The sequence below is a fragment of the Coregonus lavaretus genome (assembly GCF_964263955.1).
Source record: "Coregonus lavaretus genome assembly, chromosome: 8".
Lineage (NCBI taxonomy): Eukaryota > Metazoa > Chordata > Actinopteri > Salmoniformes > Salmonidae > Coregonus > Coregonus lavaretus.
Genome location: NC_139995.1, coordinates 23,738,868 through 23,762,354, shown reverse-complemented (window position 1 = coordinate 23,762,354; position 23,487 = coordinate 23,738,868). Strand labels below are relative to the sequence as shown.

General features: G+C 44.5%; 1 protein-coding gene across 1 annotated transcript in view; it reads right to left on the bottom strand.

Annotated features, from left to right (window-relative positions):
• Positions 1-23,487, bottom strand: part of LOC311134299 (rap1 GTPase-activating protein 1-like) — a gene marked incomplete at both ends in the record, with an annotated part of 58,046 nt that overhangs the window by 7,869 nt on the left and 26,690 nt on the right. Inside the window, 11 exons of the mRNA XM_084167934.1 lie at positions 3,429-3,538; positions 5,949-6,068; positions 7,029-7,169; positions 7,464-7,550; positions 7,651-7,722; positions 7,947-8,102; positions 17,074-17,203; positions 20,704-20,804; positions 21,098-21,181; positions 21,572-21,625; positions 21,748-21,826. Coding sequence (XP_084024060.1) covers positions 3,429-3,538; positions 5,949-6,068; positions 7,029-7,169; positions 7,464-7,550; positions 7,651-7,722; positions 7,947-8,102; positions 17,074-17,203; positions 20,704-20,804; positions 21,098-21,181; positions 21,572-21,625; positions 21,748-21,826 — 1,134 coding nt within the window. The remainder of the gene's footprint in view (positions 1-3,428; positions 3,539-5,948; positions 6,069-7,028; positions 7,170-7,463; positions 7,551-7,650; positions 7,723-7,946; positions 8,103-17,073; positions 17,204-20,703; positions 20,805-21,097; positions 21,182-21,571; positions 21,626-21,747; positions 21,827-23,487) is intronic.

Genomic DNA, 23,487 nt, shown 5'->3' with positions numbered 1-23,487 from the left:
GCCCTCTTCAGAGGAACAGAGGTAGAGGATATTTGTAGAGCAGCGTCATGGTCGACACCGTCTCCTTTTATCCGTTTCTATCTGTTGGATATGTCTTCTAACTCTTTGGCTCGGTCTGTACTCAGCGTGGCTGAAGGGAGATCTTGAGAAAAAAACAGAGAAAGAAAGCAGGATTGTGACCATGCTCATAAGTCCGTTTTTATTAGAAGAAACATATTATGGATGGACATGTTTTCTAACTCTTTAGTTCGGTCGGCATCAGCAGAGCTGAAAGGCGATTTTGAGCTAGAAAGAATGGACAAAGCAGGACCTTGGACAGGTTCCAATCAGGTCCGCTTTGGTTAGGAAAACTTGTTATGTCTAGGATAAGCTTTTAACTCTCAAGCTCGATTGCACTCAGCACAGCTGAAGGAGAATCTTGAGCTGGAGGAGAGAGAAGCAGGATGATAGACAGGTCTCTATCAGGTCCGCTTTGGATGAAAAGCATATCTTGTGGCATGTCTCCTGACTGACAGTGTCAGTATGGTAGAGACATGTATTGAGGGGACAGAATGTGAGGTCATCTATCTGATGGTTCAGTTTAGTATGACTAGTATATTTTGTTCCTGCCTACTAATCTCTGGGTTCCATTGAGTGAGTAAGGCGGTATATTGGACACATAATGTAGAGTGACATTTATGTCATTCCATTAGTGGACGATAGTGTTGTCACAGAATATTGAGGCACGGCTATCTGCTAGTACAGATTAGCATGGCTTCTATTCTGATGGTCTGCCCACTAGCCATTGGCATTGCTATTGAGCTAGATGGGGCGGGTCTATAACCGATGACGCGGTATATTGTGACGCCCGGATGGGTTTTTTAGTCGCAGTACTGCGGGAATTGGTTGCAGCCATTGCTGGGCTTGACCTTTTTTCATTTTTTAATGGGAAGTGTTAGGCTCGGCAGGGAGTACATTTTGGAGCGTTTCGCTCCGCCTTAAACCACTAGGAGCATAGCTCCCCTATGGGGCGGAGCTCCACGATATAGAACGACTAGTTACCGGAGTGTAACTCCAGTTCTATGAGTGGAGCGGAGCCCCATAGGACTTAAGGCCCTGCCGACCCTCTCTAGTCTCGCTGAAGATAATATCTCGGGAGGCAGATTGAGGGAACGGGTCCCTTTATATAGGGGCACCTGTGCTCCCATTGGCTGCAGGTGTGTGCATAATTTTTGCTTCAGGCTGTTTCTGCCGTAGGGCAGAGGGTAAACCACTAGGAGCATAGCTCCCCTATGGGGCTCCGCTCCACTCATAGAACTGGAGTTACACTCCGGTAACTAGTCGTTCTCCGCTGATTTTATAAAACTGTAAAAAGAGTAGCATGGTAGCGCTGTTTTATGTCAAATGTTGTCAACAAAATTAGGTTGCTGTTACTCCCGTCCATAAATCTATTCGTTTTGACAGCATGTACTAAAATCGATGTAATCCACACTTGCATTAGTCCCCTCGTTTGGTGATTGGCGTTTAGGCTGTGACAACAAAAAGGCAGCAGACAGACCTACATTATGTTTTTGGTTTAGTTTGGTTAGGTGACCTGATTCGTAACTGTGAAAATAATTTTGTCAAGCAAATTGTGAACCCAAAATTGTATTCTAGAGTGGGAAAAATAGAAGTAGAATGTGGTTAGGGTGTAGGGGCAGATTTATGTAATATTGTCTTCAGGAGATTTGATTATCTATTTACTTTATTTAGTCTGATCAGTGGAACAGTTCTCATTCTTAACAATGGGCTAAACTATAGAGTAATTACTGTGCTTGTCAGCAAGAACACCAATGTTATTCCCCAAACATATTTTATTATTCCACTTCTTCCCTATTTTGCCAGTGTAATCACATATTTGAAATCTGATATGCCTACTTGATATGAGGCTATGTATTTTTCAGCCATTAATGGACAGTTTTGAATAAGGCATACAAATAAGCGTTGGATATTAAATGCTCCAGGAATCAAATATCATTTTTGACATTTTAGTATTGTGCACATGATAGGCAGAGATGGTAAGGGTACTCACAACTCATAAAGGCATCATCTTTTTTCTATGTAGAGTAAGATGATGGCAAGGATATTCAACTACTAGGCATAAACCACCTGAATATTGATATTCATTAGATTTTTCTTGAAGGTTGGGTGATTTTGAGAAATGAATTGTTATAACAAGAACATTTTCAAACACCCAGCACCTGGGAAACATACAGTAGATCAGGGGTGGCCAACCCTCCTGGAGAGCAAGCAGGATTTTATTCAAGCCCTATTTTAAAGAGATAGTTCATCCAAATTACAAAATGTTTGTGTCCTTACCTTGAAAGCAGTCTATGGTCAAGGAGACTGTAATCTATGATTTGGTTACCCTCTGCCATCAACCATTAATATTACAAAATTCCTGTGCAGAGCCTTGGTGTAGTGGTAACACTTCCTGGCACATATCGCACACAACTTGCCTGTCTCCCCATCTCATTTAATTACTGTCTGAATTAAGTGTCAAACAACCTAAAAAATATGATAACAAAAATATTAGCATACTTTAAATTTAATCTCCCCAAAATCTCAAAGTAACAAAGTCGTCAAATGTTGAGTGTTCATTTAATGTTCAAAGCATCCTAAATACACCGGACCTGTGGTTTTGATTTTTTTATCTTCCACCCTGGTCATAGGCCTAAGACATGTCAAAATACATTGAGTTGCAGGAAATTAGCTTTAAAACAGTAACATTTTCCCAGTCCCCCTTCTAGGGATTGTGCCAGGGGGCAATGAAATTCACATAGCAAATCTCACTCCAAGCTTTCTTCAAAAGTTGGCAGCCCTGTATCTTTGAATGCCTCATCTCTCTCTTTACCCCGTTGTCTCCCATCTCTTGAAGTATAAAACCATCCCAAGGTGCGGGCCAAAACCACTAGTTTGTAACTGTCGTACCATTGGCAAAAAAAACACTAGGCAATCTGATGTCATACATTGTGGGAGGTACTTTAGACTGAAACGAAAGTAAGGAGGTTGTTGGGGAGGATGGGTAGGCGTATAATACGAATGTTTTGCAACCCAAGGCTGTGTGTTTGAATCACGGCATGGACAACTTTAGCATCTTAGCTAATTATCAAATTTAGCTAAACACAACCATAGCATTTTGCAACTACTTAGCATGTTAGCTAACCCTACCATAACATGAACCTCTCCCTAACTCTAACCTAACCTCCTTTCTAACGTTAGCCACTAATCCTAACACAACTGCGACACTTCTGTAAAATACCATGTGACAGCTGACAGCCATTTATAGTAAATTTTGGTATTTGCCCTCACTTCTGAAATGTTTAATTTCTCCATCTCTTTCTATCCTTTTTCTCTGACACTCCCCATTTTCCTCTTTCATCTCCAGGTAGCCCAAGCCTTCCTCTCACCTCCTCTCCTGCACCTCCTGGATGTTCTCGATCCCAATGGCGCTGCTCCGTCGGGTGCCGAAAGCCCCAGACTTCTTCCTGGTGGGGCTCTTCCCAGGAATGATCAGAGACTGGGGAGGAGTGGATAGGTTAGTCAGCCACAGTACTATATTCCTCTAGCATGACGTATTGTAAAAGATGGAGGCTATAATACACTGTCTAAGATATTACTTGGTCTGTTTTACAGTCAGTGAAAATGTGAATTCCATTCAAATATGGGTGAATGGCATTTGGTGAATGTCATTGAGAGTCTGCACAATAACTCAAATGCCTTCAGTATATGATACTTGCTATCTACAACACATGATAAACGTTATGGGGGACTAAAATGAAGTGACAGTGGCTTGTTGGTGAAAGACAATTTGAGATACTCCATCACTTCATCATGAGTGAAAGAGAGGAATTGATACACGGAGTAAGGTAATAAACCAGTAAGTATTCTCACAAACCTTTCCATTTTTGCAATGGATACCCTTCATAAACTATTTATTACCTAAATTATAGCTTTATTACAACCCAATGGTTTTACCCCACACTTGAGATGTAGAAAATTATTGCTTCATAAATGGATATAAAAATATTGGTTTAGGCAGAAAGCAACCGTATGAGTTATGCAAAGAGACAGATAACCAGACAAATAAGCAAAGAAAACAGCAGAGAAACAGCAAATTAGAAGGGAGAATTATACATGAACCTCTTCTATTGTTCCTATCCCTATGGCACTGCCGCGACGTCCATGATACCTACTGGGACCTTTCCCTGGGACAAGTAATGACTGAATCACATAAGGCAGTAGAAAGCAGAGAAAGAGAAAGAGGGATAAATATATAAATATAAAGAGATTGAGAGTAGCAGAGAAAAGAAGACACCATGAGATTTCATGCAGCAGGTAGCATTGGACCAGCAAGTTGCAAATTAGAACATGAGCTCACAGTACACCATAAGACACAGAAGACAGGCGACATATTGAGCACACATTGAAAGGTCATTCATATTGAAAGCTCGTCTAGAGTCCGAGACCACAGAGTGGCATTACGTACTGTATATGGTAGAGCTGGGACGATAAACCAAAAAGTATTGACACCGACCATACCGACCACTTATCGTGGACATTTTGCAGATATCATTCACTACGATAAGTAGCCTTTACTAGAGAAATGTGACGTTTAAAATGAAATTAGTTTGCTAATATGGGCGATTGTTAATGGAACAATTGATAGCTACAACATTCAAAGTACTAGTTGTAAGGGAAACATTGTGATGTTATAAACGTATCATTCAATTTATCGTTATCGTGATAATTTAGTCCATTTATCGTGATTATGGCTTTTTGGCCATATCGTCCAGCTCCAGTATATGGGCAGCATAGCCCAGGTAGCTTGGTCCCATTATTCTATCATTGTCATGCCATACATGTAATATCTGGCATGACAATGAATTAACACAGAGAGGAAGTGCCAAAGCACAAACAGACTGTATATAGCCTGGACCACCAGGCTATAGATGTAGGCCTGTTTAAAATAATATATGACAGATAGCGAGAGATAGAGGAGGGTCTGTCACAATCCAAAGAGTTAGTATGTGAAAGGGCAGATTTACTTTGGCGAACTAATTGCAAAACAGCAGCTGTTTCTTTGGATTGCCAGTCAGAGTATTCTGCAACCTGCAACAGTGTGTCACAAAGTGGAAATAGGTGCATTCATAAAGGAGACTGTGTACTAACTTCTCATCTTCACTACTGGCCGCCAGGCACAGCTCCATGCTAGACAGGCTTCATGCAGCGACAATGCTAGGCTGCATAAAGAGGCTACAGCAGCACATGCAACACTCATGCCAGCAAGGTAACAAGGGAGGAACTCTGGGTAGTCAGACAGCTCAACTCATCTCTTCTCAACTGGCTTTCAGGTTGTCAGAGAAAGCAAATCCGGATTCACAATGTTATGAGAGTCTGAGTCAAAAGCCCACTAAGTCTGTAAAAGGGCAGAAAGGGTTATAGGGTCTTTGGGATCATTCACATAAGAAAAACTTTCCAAAAGGCACACCAGTGCCTACTTTTATGCCTCAACAGATCTCTGGGTTTAACAATATGAAAATGTATATGGTTTAAGATTTAGCATGGCTTTCTATAACATTATCATGATATGAAAATGACAATCATTACTGTGAAATGAACAGTGGTTCATTTAAAAATGCCATGAAAAAAGTCATGGAAAATGGCAAACTATGGAGGTGACTGATATGAGGGTTAAGGTATGGGACCACATATACGAAACAGTGTGTTAAATAAAGGGGTTTGAGCACAGGTAGGATAGACAAGGAAGGGAGGAGTATGGTGTTAGCTACAGACAGTGTAGGCCAATTCCACAGGGCTGAGAGGATAGGGTATGCAGTAGAATGTATTGAGTGTTGTTAGGGGAGGGTCAGTGTCTACTACAGGGGAGTCAGTAGTGGGCCTCTGGTCAAACCAAAAGGGTTACTTACTATCCCTGGGGTTTTGGGGGTCTCGGTAAAGTTGCCGCTGAGACTAGTGGAGACAGTGTGTGGCTTCTTGTTACTGAGGCCCATGGCATCCATAGACTGGCTTCTGCTGCGGATCACCCGCTACAGAGTACAGAGAGAGACGAGGAGACACGGTCTGTGAGTGTGTATGGACCCTAACCCTTGCCTTAACCACACTAACCCTGATTCTAATGATAACCAGTGATGGAGATCGTGCAGGACCGTATTTGAACACTTGGGGGCAGTGTAGATAAGTGAGCGGGAAAGAGGCCAAATGAGAGAAGATGTCTATTAGTATAAGAGAGTAGACTGTTCCAGTGCCTCACACTGATAGGAAGGTGTAAATGAAGTCTGAGGTCTGAGAGTGGGTGTTCAGAGGAGAGTGATATAATCCTTCAATGTCTTGCAGGTGCTCAGTAGACTCATCCATGAATGAAGTGCAGGGCTGGATAGAGACTGAGACAGATAAAATAGATAGAGAAAAGAGAGAGAGAGAGATAGAGAAAAGAGAGAGAGAGAGAGATAGAGAAAAGAGAGAGAGAGAGAGAGAGAGAGAGAGAGAGAGAGAGAGAGACAAAACAGAGCCAGAGAGGAAAAGAGCATAGTGGCACATGGTTTGCCATGCGAGCAGCATCATCAGCTCGCTAATGAGAGTCCATTACAGCGTTCATCAGAGACACATAATCACAGCTCCTCCACTGCCATGGCACACTGTCCTGCCCACGCTCCACTCTCAGCCAACCTAATGGTCATTGATGAAGGACATAGAGTCAGAGTGCAGGATGCACATCGACAGGGATGCTCCCAACTCCCTGATCGTCGCCTGGTTACATGACACTCTAAAAGTGGGATGTGATATGGTAACAGCTAATTATGGAATCTTCAACAGCACCAGGGCACTACCAGAGAGCACTGACACTGGCACTGGCACTGGCACTTCCTTTTCTGTGCATTATTTTTCATGTTTGAATACCCAGAATCCCTTCCAGGAAATAATATTCAACCTCTCTCATGCATGTCAAGTGCCCGATTAAGCTTGCACCTCGTATAGTGGAGGGTTACCTTAAAGGACTCAAAGAAGCCTCCTCCCCCTCCACCCCCATTCTCCAGTTTGTCCTCGTCCCCTCCCAGGCCCATCATGGACTGGCTGTTGATGTGTAGCTCCTCATACAGGGTCTCCAGCAGGGCCGACCGTGTGCGCTCCTGACAACAACACACACTACGTCGGTCAGAACTATAGAAATCAATCGCATGTAAACACTTGTGCAGGGACTCCTGCATGCATTCAGTGTACAATAGAGTTCAACACACAAACACACACACACACACATACGTGTAAACACACACTCGTAATGAGTCTGTAAACCGACATGATCCAGTCATTAATCAACACATCCACAAACACTCAGACAGATGGTATAGTAAAGTGGTGCAGCGAGAGCAGCGTGACTCCGCCCCCACACTTCACAGCATGCTGTGGCACGCTCCTGCTCTCACCTCCAGCTTGGCAAACTTCTCAGCCTTGTAACAGGCATTCTCCGCATTGATCAGCTTAGTGAATAGGAACTCATGGAATTCATGTCCCTAGAGAGGAAGGGGAGGGAGGAGGAAGGGCTAAATTAATATGTTGTCCCTCTCATGGGCTCACCTAGTTTATGCATTACTTAGATTCATGACTTCTCACCTTTTTAAAAATGGCCGGGTCCGGTAGAGCAGGTCCAAAGAAAGGCACATCGTCTCTCGCTGTAACAGACACCTGGAGTGGTAAAAAAGAGGTGAAGTGTATCCAAATGCCACCACTAAATCACATAACACTGGCTAGCCCCTAAAAACCTTTATGAGGCAGATAATGGGCAGTCAGTTACTGATTGATTTCTAGTAAGGAACATGCAGGTTGCCTTGGGCCGACTCTCTATGTATTGAAATAGCAGGATTGCGCAGGGTTATAGACTGTGAAGAGTATGCCTGGGCTTACAGTACCTTGTACGTGACGTTGTCTGAGCAGGCATTCTCCACCTGAACCACAACATAGGCATGCAGGAAGTTGGATGCTATCATGTCTGGTACAAAGGGCGTGTTTTCCTCCTGAAACAAGATGGCCACGATGTCGTTGCCTATGTGCCTTTTCCTCTGCAGCTGCAAACACAACAGCACAAACAACAGTGTCACCATTATGGACATACATTTTACCACTGCATTAAGGTCAGCCAAGAACACCTAGATGAATTAAACAGGTAAAAACTCTACTAAATGCATAGTACAGAAACAATTTGTGCTTACTAATTAATTGTAAGTATGAAACATCTCTCTAAAAGCAGTTTTCAAGTAACAGTTGCGGTCAAGTGATGCATATTGAAAGGCATAGGGCAGCCTATAGCCCACTCAGTGAATGGAGACGGGGGCCAGCCCAGTGAGCACCGTCTGGCGTCCATGGACTTTGAAAAGACCTTGATTTCAATGTCCACAGATGTCGTTTTTTGGTCCGATCCGGACTGGCCTTGATTGCAATGTCCACAGACGTCCCTTCAAATCTGAATCGGACCAAATCTGAACAAATCATAGCTGTCTAGGTTTCAGAAGTTTGGACAGTCAGTACAGCGCAGTACAGTACAGAACAGTTCAGTGCAATACAATACAGCAAAGTAGAGTATAGTTCAGTACAGTAGAGTACAGTAAAGAAGAGTAGAGTATATACAGTGCATTCAGAAAGTATTCAGACCCCTTTACTTCTTCCAGTTTGTTAGGTTACAGCCTTGTTCTAAAATTGATTAAATTGTTATTTTTTTCTCATCAATACACACAATACCCCATAATGACCAAATAAAAAAATAAAAAACAGAAATATAACATTTACATAAATATTCAGACCCTTTACTCAGTTCTTTGTTAAAGCACCTTTGGCAGCAATTACAGCCTCGAGTCTTCTTGGGTATGACGCTACCAGCTTAGCACACCTGCATTTGGGGAGTTTCTCCCATTCTTCTCTGCAGATCCTCTCAAGCTCTGTCAGGTTGGATGGGGAGCGTTGCTGCAAAGCTATTTTCAGGTCTCTCCAGAGATGTTCAATTGGGTTCAAGTCCAGGCTCTGGCTGGGCCACTCAAGGACATTCAGAGACTTTTCCCAAAGCCACTCCTGCGTTGTCTTTGCTGTGTGCTTAGGGTCGTTGTCCTGTTGGAAGGTGAATCTTCACCCCAGTCTGAGGTCCTGAGCGCTCTGGAGCAGGTTTTCATCAAGGATCTCTCTGTACTTTGCTCCGTTCATCTTTGCCTCGATCCTGACTAGTCTCCCAGTCCCTGCCACTGAAAAACACCCCCAAAGTATGATGCTGCCACCACCATGCTTCACTGTAGGGATGGTGCCAGGTTTCCTCCAGACGTGACGCTTGGTATTCAGGCCAAAGAGTTCAATCTTGGTTTCATCAGACCAGAGAATCTTGTTTCTCATGGTTTGAGAGTCTTTAGTCTTTGGGTTTTGGCAAACTCCAAGCGGGCTGTCATGTGCCTTTTACTGAGGAGTGGCTTCTGTCTGGCCACTCTACCATAAAGGCCTGATTGGTGGAGTGCTGCAGAGATGGTTGTCCTTAAGGAAGGTCTCCCATCTCCAAAGAGGAACTCTAGAGCTCTGTCAGAGTGACCATCGGGTTCTTGGTCACCTCCCTGACTAAAGCCCTTCTCCCCCTGATTCCTCAGTTTGGCCAGGCGGCCAGCTCTATGAAGAGTCTTGGTGGTTCCAAACTTCTTCCATTTAAGAATGATGGAGGCCACTGTGTTCTTGGGGACCTTCAATGCTACAGAACTTTTTGGGTACACTTTCCAGATCTGTGCCTCGACTCAATCCTGTCTCAGAGCTTTACTGACAATTCCTTCGACCTCATGGCTTGGTTTTTGCTCTGACATGCACTATCAACTGTGGGACCTTATATAGGCAGGTGTGTGCCTTTCCAAATCATGTCCAATCAATAAAAAATAAAAAAGTATTTTCAACATCCGTAAAATACATATTTTCAAAGTCTGTAAATGACGTCTTTTCAACTTCTGGAAAATACGTATTTTCAACATTCGGAAAATATGTATTTTCAACTTTAATTCAGAACCAAAAATTTACCTAATTTCAACGTCTGGAAAATAAAATCACATTTTATTTGTCACATGCGCCGAATACAACAGGTGTAGACCTTACCATGAAATGCTTACTTACAAGCCCTTAACCAACAATGCAGTTCAAGAAATAGAGTTAAGAAAATATTTACTAAATAAAATAAAGTAAAAAATAAAATAAAAAGTAACACAATAAAATAACGACGCTATATACATTTACATTTTAGTCATTTAACAGACACTCTTATCCAGAGCGACTTACAGTTAGTGAGAGTATAAATTTTCATACTGGCCCCCCGTGGGAATCGAACCCACAACCCTGGCGTTGCAAGCACCATGCTCTACCAACTGAGCTACACGGGGCCTACAGGGGGTACCGGTACCGAGTCCATGTGCAGGGGTACGGGTTAGTCGAGGTAATTTGTACATATAGGTAGGGGTAAAGTGATTATGCATAGATAATAAACAGCGAGTAGTCCGGGTAGCCATTTGATTAATTGTTCAGCAGTCTTATGACTTGGCGGTAGAAGCTGTTAAGGAGCCTTTTGGAACTAGACATGGCGCTCCGGTACTGCTTGCCGTGCGGTAGCAGAGAGAACAGTCTATGACTTGGGTCTCTTTTCAACCTCATTTTGGTCACTGGGAGATCATATTTCCCTGCACTGTGATTATAGGCCTCTACAGCTTAGCACCTGCTCTCTAACATGTGTTGACTCACTGATCAGTCACCAGTTTGACATGTTATTCTGCACACCATTGTGAACATGGGGGAGTTATTCATGACACCTGTTGATTAATGACATTCACTGCAGAGCAAAGCACTGCCATAAAATATCACAGAGCATTTTGATTGTATGCATAAAACATTAAGGCACATATTTATTTTTAGGGCTTTAGCTGCTGAATTGCTTTATAGTCCTGTGTTTTGGCACTGTGTTTTACACATGAGAACAATCAACCATCTGTTTCGAGCTCTAAAGAAATAAGGAAGACGTTGTTATTATCATAGAGGCTATATATCTATTAAATAATCTCACACACACACACACACACAAGGGCCAGTAGGGGCCAGATGGCACCAGAACAGCCACTATGCATGAGGGCAGATGGACAGCGAGGGAGTGAGAGCTGTCATGTATAACCATGGTGAAACACAGACACTCAATAATGATCTCAACACAGGCTCAACGCCAAGTCAACCTCCGCTTTGGACTGCTAGTTGTTTTCCTTCCTCTTCCTCTCAACACATTGTGTCTGTTCATCTCTTTGGTGTCAAACTGCCCCCCTTTGCCTACAAGGCTATCTTCTGTGTGTCCACATGGCTCAGCTCTGCTGCTCATTCGTCTGCTGAGAATAAGGACTCTCCATGGGATGATTCTCCCAGGGGGGCAGGTGAGGTAGCTAAAGTCACTCAAAACAGCAGGAGAAAGCATTAAGCCACCAGACTGTCATCAAATGAGAAACTACATGTTGCTCATGCCTAGCTACTCCACATCCATCTTCATGGAAGTTACAACTTGTCATGAAAAATAGCCCCTTCAGGTCAGAGCAGACAGGGTCACTGAGGACACCAACAGGAGAAAAGAATAACAGTGAAAAGCATAATAGTGTTGTCCATGTTGGCTAGTCCCTCGGGCAAAAAAATATTGATGTTTCTCAATAGAAATTAAGTAGATAGTGTGACGACCCTCCCACTCTGTCTGCCGTATTCTCTCTTTGCTCTTGTTTCCTTATTAGGATGCCGGTGGGCGGAGTTGGGAGGGTTGTCAGCTACATGGGAAACACCTGGGCCGGGTGTGTCCCAGCATAAATGGACCTCTTCCACATTCATGAAGGGGGACTCTCTCCAGGCAGATACTTTGACTTTGGTTGTGGTATTTTTGTGGCTTTTTTGGTTGTTTGCTTTGGCACTTCTCAACACTTTTCCATATTACATTTATGCAAGCAAACACTCACTTACACTACTGATTACACACCCCATTGTTATTTCAGTTAGTTTACTTTAGTTAATAAATATATACTTTAAGTATTCCTTGTCTCCACGTGTCTCCCTTTTGTTACGAACTTGAGCCGGTTCGTGACAAGTGGGGGCTCGTCTGGGATCTTGAACTGGTTGTGTTTGGGAGAACGTGGAGTTAATGTCCAATTCTGTAGGTTTTTGTAGTAAATTTTGTTAGTTTGTTTGAGTTTGATAGGCCCAGTATTGGTTTCCTTTGGGTTGTGTACTGCGTTGGAGAGAGTACATTGGTTAGTTTCCAGTCCCTGCCCAGCCTGGAAACTCTTGCTCTACTCGCTGTTGGGGCATCGGTCTGAGGAGGTGAGTACAATCGGCTGTGTACCTCAGTGGGAGATTGGGTAGGGTAGTGACATTTTCTACCCGGAGTTATAGCTTTTTCCCCTGATAGGCTTAGTGACGTGTTCTGTTTTGGGATACGTTGGGCATGGTTAAATGTTTGTTATTTTTGTGTGGTGTCTGTGGACTGAGCAGTTGTCTCGGGGGCACATCCGTGGCTTGGTGGAATCTACCAGCGTGCTGGGGGGTTTAATTCCTTGCCAGCGGGCTACAGTGCGTAATTACCCACCGCGAATCCACACGAAGACTAGGGTTGAGTTATTGTAGGTTATGGGGAAGCTCCATATCCCAGCTCTCTTCTGTGGTGCTCGGTGTGATTGTCATTTCTCTTGTGTCTGGTGTGCTCAGCAGAGGGGTTGAGCAAGATTATTATGATATATATATATATATTTTTTTTTTTTTCCTGATTATGGCGTCTAATGTAGACGAGTTCATTCGCTTTCCATCAGAAGAACTGTTGGAATTATGTACTAAAGAACAGCTGTTGAAAGTTGCTGAACACTACAAGGTTGAAATTAGTGATAAACGCCTAAAAAATTCTATTAGGTTAATATTGAAGGCCAATTTGATGGAGAGTGGTATTCTGGATGTTACCACTGGGGCAGCCTCTGCTGAGGACACATTGTCTCCCCGATATGTTACAATGACTGCTCCATCGGTTAGTCATAGTAGTCTTCTTTTTGAACAGCTGAAAGAACTGCTTCTGTTACAGCTAGAGCATGAACAAAATGGACAAAGAGCTAAAATGGAGCATGATCGTGTAAAATATGAAAGGGAATTGGAATTTAAACAGGATATGGAGCGTGCTAAAATCAAGCTGCAACAAGAGCGACTAGAGTTGGTTAGGGAAGGAAAGCTCTCAGGGGAGAGTTTGCTCTGGGAAGGTGACCCAGAGTTACCTAGGGGTCGTTCCTCTTTTGGTCGTAATCCAGACACATTTGATATTGTTGGGAATTTACGGTTGTTGCCCCAGTTTAATGAAAAGGACCCGGAGACATTCTTTTCGTTGTTTGAGCGTGTTGCTGACGCTAGGAGTTGGCCTGATTCTGATCGCACTTTGATGTTGCAGTGTGTGCTGACTGGTAAAGCGCAAGAAGCATATTCAGCTCTTAGTGTAGCAGACAGTGTTAGTTATGAGAAGGTTAAAACGGCTGTGTTACAGAGTTATGAATTGGTCCCTGAGGCTTACCGCCAACGATTTAGAACTTTAAAAAGGGATGATCAGCAGACTCATGTTGAGTTTGCGCGAATATTATCTTCACAGTTCAATCGCTGGTGTTCTGCCTCTGCAGTTATGACTTTCCAAGGGCTGTGTGATTTGATTATGTTAGAACAATTTAAGGACACAATCCCTGATCGTATAGCGACGTACATTAACGAACGAAAAATAAAGACTGTCGCTGAAGCTGCGGTTTTGGCAGATGAATATGTGTTGACTCACAAAAATGTTTTTGCAGAACCCCGGATTCGGAGTGAGTGGGGGCGTTCGCAGAGATTTGGGCCTCGCTCGCCGAGATACTTCGGTTCCCGGGCAGAGTTTCATTCAACTAGGGTTGAGCCTGATACCCGTGGTAAAACTGACGTTGGTCAAGAGTGTCACTACTGTCAAGAATTAGGTCATTGGAAAAATGAATGTCCGATTCTTAGGTCTAGGGGTAAATTCAGTACAGGTGCTTATGGTAAATCGAGGCCTGCAGCGTTAGCAGCGCCTGTTCCACATCAGTTCACTCCTGACGCATTGTCTCATGCCCAGAGCCAGGTGAAGGGTTATATTGATCCCGACTATTTACCTTTCGTTACGGAGGGTTTTGTGTCTATGGTAGGAAGTAAGAACCTAGTGCCAGTAAAGATCCTAAGAGACACAGGTGTCTCTGAATCATTTGTGTTGGAATCTGTGTTACCCTTCTCTGCGGAGACTGATTCGGGGAATAGTGTTCTAATTAGGGGAATAGGTTTGAACACTATGTCAGTTCCATTGCATAAACTGATGTTGGATTGTGGACTGGTGAAAGGTGAGGTTGTTGTGGGGGTGCGTCCTTCATTGCCTATTGAGGGTATTGACGTGATCCTTGGAAATAACTTGGCTGGGGAGCGTGTGTGGCCTATCGCGTTTCCATCTTTAGTGGTTTCCACTAAGCCGTCAATTGTAGGGATTCCTGATGAGAGTGCGCAGAATTTCCCAGAGGTGTTTTCTGCGTGTGCAGTGACGCGTTCTATGATCCATGACGACCTGGTCACGGAGCTGGCTAACGAGAATACTACAAAGAAGTCTGTTACTGTTTTCCCTGTTATCCCGTTATCTATATCCCGCTCCGATTTAATCGAGGCGCAACGGACTGACCCTACATTAGAAGAGTTGCGGGACCAAATTGTGCCTGTGGAACAGTTGGGAGATGTCGCACAGGGCTATTTTCTCCAAGAAGAGGTCCTGATGAGAAAGTGGATGTCTCATGGTAGTTGTTTTCTGGGGGAGGCGATTAGTCAGGTGGTGGTACCAGTTAAGCTTCGTGAGTTGGTGCTAACAACTTCTCACAATGACGTTGCTGGGCATATGGGTGTGAGAAAAACCTACAATCGTATATTACGACATTTCTTTTGGCCAAGATTAAAGAGGGATGTTTCTGATTTCATCAAAACTTGTCACACCTGTCAATTAACTGGTAAACCTAATCAAGCTATTAAGCCGGTACCACTGTTCCCTATTCCTGTACTCAGTAAACCTTTTGAGTATTTGATTATTGATTGTGTTGGTCCTCTGCCTCGTTCTAGGAAGGGTAGTAATTATTTGTTGACTGTGATGTGTCAGACCACTAGGTTTCCTGCTGCCTATCCTCTCCGGTCTATCACGACTAAGGCTGTGTTAAAAGCTTTGACTCAGTTTCTCTCACTGTTTGGAATTCCTAAGGTCATTCAAAGTGATCAAGGATCTAATTTCACCTCTAATCTCTTTGGTCAGGTTCTCCAACAACTCCATATTAAACACAACTTGTCTAGCGCCTATCATGCCCAAAGTCAAGGAGCACTGGAACGTTTCCATCAAACACTTAAGTCGTTGTTGAGAGCTTATTGTACTGAGATGGAAAAGGATTGGGAGGAGGGGTTGCTTTGGTTATTGTTAGCAGCTAGGGAGGTTTCACAGGAGAGCACGGGTTTTAGCCCAAATGACCTAGTGTTTGGACATCGGGTGCGTGGGCTTTTATCTGTTCTCCAGGATGACTGGAAGTCTCCCGAGCCTCCTCAGTCCCTGTTATCATATGTGGGTGATTTTCGGCGACGCTTGTATGCCGCTGGTGAAATGGCTAAAGAGAAGCTATCATCTTCACAGGACAGGATGAAGAGCATATATGATCGCCGAGCTGAGCCTCGTCACTTTAGTCCAGGTGATCAGGTTCTGGCTCTGCTGCCAATTGTTGGTTCTCCTTTTCAAGCCAAGTTTCAAGGTCCATATACAGTGGGGCGCCAGTACACTGAGCAAAATTATCTAGTTGCCACTCCAGAACGGAGGAAAGCAAACCAACTGTGCCATGTAAATTTGTTAAAACCCTATTATGCACGTTCCTCTGAGACTGAACAGGGGGAGTCTACAGAGGACGGTAAGGCTGTTCTTTTGGCTGATACTGTTTATTCCCTGAGTTCTGGTCATGCTAGGTCTGTGCAGGAGCAGGAAGATGTTTCTGGTCCTGACGATTGCATACTGCAGGGTAGATTGAATGTGAGTTTGCTCAGGCGACTGTTACATACCTTGGAAAGGTGGTTGGGCAGGATGAAGTGCGTCCTGTTCGGGCTAAAGTGGTAGCTATTGATGCTTTTCCACTACCAACTACTAAAAAGGAACTGATGCGTTTCTTGGGAATGATTGGGTATTATCGTGGTTTTTGTAGGAACTTCTCTACTGTGGTCGCTCCCTTGACAGTATTGATGTGACCGACCATTGTTTGATTTTGTCATGTTCTATCTTTCCTGTTTGTCCCTTCCTAGTCTTGGGTTCTTCTTTCCTCTTAAAGGTTGCTTCCTGTGTAAAGGTTGCTGAGGTCTGGAGAGGAGGATGATGGGTGGGGCAAGTGGAGGTGTGAACATGTACAATTTGTCGGTTTGGGACGCAGGGGCTGGTACGTTGGTCCGGGGTCCTTGTTGGTCCCCGGTCTTATGGGGGGGGGGGGGGTGTGACGACCCTCCCACTCTGTCTGCCGTATTCTCTCTTTGCTCTTGTTTCCTTATTAGGATGCCGGTGGGCGGAGTTGGGAGGGTCGTCAGCTACATGGGAAACACCTGGGCCGGGTGTGTCCCAGCATAAATGGACCTCTTCCACATTCATGAAGGGGGACTCTCTCCAGGCAGATACTTTGACTTTGGTTGTGGTATTTTTGTGGCTTTTTTGGTTGTTTGCTTTGGCACTTCTCAACACTTTTCCATATTACATTTATGCAAGCAAACACTCACTTACACTACTGATTACTGATTACACACCCCATTGTTATTTCAGTTAGTTTACTTTAGTTAATAAATATATACTTTAAGTATTCCTTGTCTCCACGTGTCTCCCTTTTGTTACGAACTTGAGCCGGTTCGTGACAATAGAATATACAGCCAATCTACAGCTACTGATAAACATTATGACAGACAGGATAGGGCCTGTGAGTTGACTGAGACAGTTACCTGCTGGGAGTCTCCCTCTGTGTATGGCAGCTTGGTGGACACGTGGAACATGATCTCCTTGTTGTGAAAGTTAGTGTAGACCGACTCTGTTCCTGTCTGGCCATGGGTGATGTCCAGTCCTCCTCTGAACCTGCAGAGACAGAGTGTGAACCAGACCGTTACAGCGGCAGCACAGGTCGTCTCAGTCTCAGTGCAACCAGACAGCCCATCCACACCACCCTGTCTCATCAATCATGCAGTGAATGTGAAAGGCAGTTATTCCCTTCCACTCAATCGTAATGTCAGTACCACTAAGAATATTATATTGCTCTAAATTGAGAGAATAAGAGAAGAACTACGGTAATAAACATATATTTTATTATCTCCAGGGCTGAACGACTGCAGTGTCATCATCCAGGGAGTCACGTCAAAGTCAATTGTAATCGATAAGAGACATGACCTGTCACGATCGTCAAAAGGAGCGGACCAAGGCGCAGCGTGATATGAGTACATACTTTATTATAATTCACCACACGAACAAAAACAACAAAACGATACGTGAAGTCCTCGGTAACATACACAAACCTACACGGAACAAGATCCCACAAAAGACAATTGCACAATAGGCTGCCTAAGTATGGTTCCCAATCAGAGACAACAAGCAACAGCTGATTCACGTTGCCTCTGATTGAGAACCACCCCGGCCAACATAGAAACACATAAACTAGATCGTGAACATAGAACACAACACATAGACACTACACACCCTGGCTCAACATAAAAGAGTCCCTAGAGCCAGGGCGTGACAGTACCCCCCCCCCCCCAAAGGCGCGGACTGCGACCGCGCCAACATAAACCCAACAGGGGAGGGGCCGGGTGGGCATTCCTCCTCGGAGGCGGATCCGGCTCCAGGCGTGACCACCACCCTCTAACAACCCCCCTGTAGCGCCCCTGGTCTGGTCCCACTGGCTGGAGCTGGACTGGACATCGGTGGAGCGGATTGCTTAGGCTCCGGTGTGGAGCAGCTGACCGGTACCTGACCAGGCACGGGCTGTGCCGGACTGACGACGCGCACCACAGGCTTGGTGCGGGGGGCAGGAATGGGCCGGACCGGGCTGACGACGCGCACCACTAGCTTGGTGCGGGGAGCAGGAACGGGCCGGACCGGGCTAACGATGCGCACCACTGGCTTGGTGCGGGGAGCAGGAACGGGCCGGACCGGGCTGACGACGCGCACCACAGGCTTGGTGCGGGGAGCAGGAACAGGCCGGACCGGGCTGGCGACGCGCACCACTGGCTTGGTGCGAGGGGCAGGAACAGGCCAGGCCGGGCCGAGCTGGCGACGCGCACCATTGGCTTGGTGCGAGGGGCAGGAACAGGCCGGGCCGGGTTGGCGACGCGCACCATTGGCTTGGTGCGAGGGGCAGGAACAGGCCGGGCCGGGCTGGCGACGCGCACCATTGGCTTGGTGCGAGGGGCAGGAACAGGCCGGGCCGGGCTGGCGACGCGCACCATTGGTTTGGTGCGAGGGGCAGGAACAGGCCGGGCCGGGCTGGCGACGTGCATCACAGGCTTTTTTTATTTTTTTTTATTTCACCTTTATTTAACCAGGTAAACCAGTTGAGAACAAGTTCTCATTTACAACTGCGACCTGGCCAAGATAAAGCAAAGCAGTGCGATAAAAACAACAACACAGAGTTACATATGGGGTAAAACAAAACAAAGTCAAAAATACAACAGAAATACATATAATATACAGTGTGCAAATTTAGCAAGTTATGGAGGTAAGGCAATAAAATAGGCTATAGTGCAAAATAATTACAATTTAGTATTAACACTGGAATGATGTGCAAGAGATGATGTGCAAATAGAGATACTGGGGTACAAATGAGCAAAATAAATAACAATATAGGGATGAGGTAGTTGGGCGGGCTAATTTCAGATGGGCTGTGTACAGGTGCAGTGATCGGTAAGGTGCTCTGACAACTGATGCTTAAAGTTAGTGAGGGAGATAAGTGTCTCCAGCTTCAGAGATTTTTGCAATTTGTTCCAGTCATTGGCAGCAGAGAACTGGAAGGAATTGCGGCCAAAGGAGGTGTTGGCTTTGGGGATGACCAGTGAGATATACCCGCTGGAGCGCAGACTACGGGTGGATGTTGCTATGGTGACCAATGAGCTAAGATAAGGCGGGGATTTGCCTAGCAGTGATTTATAGATGGCCTGGAGCCAGTGGGTTTGGCGACGAATATGTAGTGAGGACCAGCCAACAAGAGCGTACAGGTCACAGTGGTGGGTATTATATGGGGCTTTGGAGACAAAACGGATGGCACTGTGATAGACAACATCCAATTTGCTGAGTAGAGTGTTGGAGGCTATTTTGTAAATGACATCGCCGAAGTCAAGGATCGGTAGGATAGTCAGTTTTACGAGGGCATGTTTGGCAGCATGAGTGAAGGAGGCTTTGTTGCGAAATAGGAAACCGATTCTAGATTTAACTTTGGATTGGAGATTCTTAATGTGAGTCTGGAAGGAGAGTTTACAGTCTAACCAGACACCTAGATATTTGTAGTTGTCCACATACTCTAGGTCAGACCTGTCTAGAGTAGTGATTCTAGTCGGGTGGGCGGGTGCAAGCAGCGTTCGGTTGAAGAGCATGCATTTAGTTTTACTAGTGTTTAAGAGCAGTTGGAGGCTACTGAAGGAGTGTTGTATGGAATTGAAGCTCGTTTGGAGGTTTGTTAACACAGTGTCCAATGAAGGGCCAGATGTATACAAAATGGTGTCGCTTGGTGCGAGGGACAGGAACAGGCCGGACCGCACTGGGAACACACACCACTGGCCTTATACGGGGATCAGGAACGGATCAGGAACGGGCCGGACCGGACTGGTAACACACTTCAGTACCTCTCGCCGTGCCTCTACACTTTCCTTCCCTCTAATGACCAATGGCCCCTGTAACCTGGTGGCCTTCTCTCCATGTCCACAAACTCGCCCTTTATCTGCCTCCAGCAGCCCCATCGTCCATGCCATGTGCCCCCCCAATTTTTTTTATTGGGGGTGCCTCTCGCCTGTCCGACGACGACCCGGTTGGCGCCGCTTCTCCTCTCCTGCCTGGGTCTCCCCTTTCATCGCCCTCCGGTAACGGACGGCCTCCTCCTCTGTAATCTGCCCCCAACCGAGGAGGACATCCACTAACGTTACCTCCTGCGTGTGCTCCTGGACACGCTGCTTGTTCCAGTATTGGTGGGATCTTCTGTCACGATCGTCAAAAGGAGCGGACCAAGGCGCAGCGTGATATGAGTACATACTTTATTATAATTCACCACACGAACAAAAACAACAAAACGATACGTGAAGTCCTCGGTAACATACACAAACCTACACGGAACAAGATCCCACAAAAGACAATTGCACAATAGGCTGCCTAAGTATGGTTCCCAATCAGAGACAACAAGCAACAGCTGATTCACGTTGCCTGTGATTGAGAACCACCCCGGCCAACATAGAAATACATAAACTAGATCGTGAACATAGAACACAACACATAGACACTACACACCCTGGCTCAACATAAAAGAGTCCCTAGAGCCAGGCCGTGACATGACCAGTCCATCATCTGCCATGTCAATACCATTCTAAGGCCATTCTTACCCTTTAAAGTCATGGAGCTCAATCTTGTCCCCCAGAAACTCCAAGAACTCTACAAAAGCAGGACTCTCGTCGCTGTTCCCAAATAGCTCCTCCTCAGTGGTCTGCAGGGAGAAATACAAGGCCGTGAAGAGGAAGTAAGACATCTGAACTCAACAGGAAAACGATCAGGCCTCCTCTGAGTTCCACAGGAGGAAACACAGCAAATCCTCTTAGTTTGGGGAGGGAGAAGCTCAAACTCCTTTACTCTATTAAGAGTGAATTAGCTGGCATGCAATGATGAGCAGGAAGTAGCACAGTCATAATAATACACCAAATACAGGACGCCACCAACTGTTATAAATACATTATATATGACTTTATATGATTTTACTACCACAGGCTATATACCACTCACCTGGCCAAACTTCTGATAAATGACTCCAAACTTGAAGTTGTTGCTGATGACATGCTCATCAAAGTTGACAATGAGCCTTGAGGCCTGGAAAATGATAGTACATTCAGCAGAGTCAAGGGGATGGTGACTACCCTCTTAGAAAAAAGGGTTCCCTCCATGGAAAGGGTTCCACATGGAACCAAAAAGGGTTCTACCTGGAACCAAAAGGGTTGTACCTAGTACCAAAAAGGGTTCTACAAAGGGGTTATCCTATGGGGATAGCCGAAGAACCCTTTTAGGTTCTAGATAGCACCTTTTTTTCTAATAGTGTAGCATCAATGTAAAGCAGTGAGGGGGGAACATAAATAGTTGAGAAATAAAACATTAATACAGCAATAAATGCTCCTTGCTGGACCATATTATTACTGTATAATAAACGAGTAATAAAATAGTTAGCTACTCCATTGTAAATGTCAAGATGAATACAGAGCCTACCTTTGGGTAGAGGACCGGGTAAAATCTGTCCACGTTTACCTCTTCAAACACCAGCTGCAAAATAAAAAAGTACTTAACACTTTTCCTCCTGCCATTGCAACTTTATACAATAACTTTTGTTTCAACTCCACATGTAGGAAGTCCCTTTCCATGTCCTCTGGGCTCTGTCATCCTACCTTGGCCATCTGGACCACGTTGGGGAACTCAGTCAGGCAGGAGATAGGAATCACATCATGGTGGGTTTTTAATTTGGTCCTAAAAGACAAAATGTTGGAACAGTCACATATATATTCACCATTCTGTCTCTAGAGAGGGGATTATCTATGTTTTCCATGTCAAGACCCTTCAACACTTTGGTGCCATTTCAAATGTTTTTCCTTCCCATTTTGTTGCCATCCCTGCTGATGCAAATGTCATGCAGAACTATTGTAGAGAATCTTCCCTTTGATGCTGTGGAGAGACAATGGTGATTTACATAGCAAGCCTTGCCACAGCCAACTATGAGCAACACAAACTGTTCACACCTGCACTGTAAAAAAACATTCAGGTGGTTAGTAAATTATACTTGCCATAAAAACATTTACTTGAATATAATTAGTACTTTACTCTACTTCACTTGTTCAACCAACCTGAAATAAAAATAAATGAATTCAACATAAGATAAATGAATAATATAAACAACTATTTGTGTGTAAAAACAACTATAAGGATAATATATCATAATATTTCCTTATATCTTAAGAATTTTAAGTTCTTCCAACAACTTGCCATGTGGCTCTGTTTAAGTAAGATCATGCGAGCCACTTTTGAAAGAGGCAAATATATCAAGCTACACTGCTTGCAGCTTTACCTCCAGTTTGTGCTAGTGGAATGAGAACTGTGCCCAACAATCCTGCTATAGTGGACAAAAATGTCAAGTGATGAAATACATAAAGCCATGTTTAACACTAAGACACAATCAATGAAAGTAACTCATCAGAAAGATTAAGTAGATCTAATGTACAATAACAGTTCTGGATTTGATAAAATTAAGTTGGATCTTAGCAATTTTTTTATGCTGGACATAATATATTAGTGTTTGTGAAACACTAAAAGTTAAGTATATTATACGTAAAAATACAACATGTTGGAAAGACTCAAAAAGCTGAGGTAAATAGTTGCCTCAATTTTTTTTTTAATGGAACTAGCACAATATGTTTTTATAGTGTGCTGTCTTTGCAGTGACAGCACAGCAGGCACACGAACCTACTGTAGATTCCTATGTACTCTCAGCCAGCAATTCACCACCTGCAAGCACACTTACTATCTAACACCCCAATTTTAAGACTCAGCCATACACCACCTGCAAACTGAGCACACTAACTAACACAACTACTCTCAGCCATACACCACCTGCAAACTCAGGCCACATTGGAACAGAGAGCCCTGTCTCAATATTATCTGTCTTTATGGGTCATTTCTCAGTATGGCCCTTGAGCCAGCTCAGTGAATGTTGGTATTTGACGTAACTGAGGTGGTGACTGTACCAGATGCATGGAAACTGCCCACCTGATCATCAGACAGCATGTGGGTTACCCGCTCGCCAGCTCTTTCTTCCATCAAGCGGGAGGGGGAAAAACAGTCACTACAGCTGGTGTCCTCTCTCTAATGTCGTAAAATTCATTCACAGCTTTTATTGAGCGTTTAGTGCTGCCCTTCTCCTTGTTACTTTATCATTAGATAAAGATTGCGCCGACAGACATGGCAGCTCTGCTTCTAGCTCCTAAGCAACTTTGCAGTATTTTGTTTTTTTGTGTGTTATTTCTTACATTATTAGTCCAGATTGTTTTTTGTGTTATTACATACAGCCGGAAATAACTTTTGGATATCAGAGTGGCGGTAACTCACCAGCATTACGACCAGGAATACGACTTTCC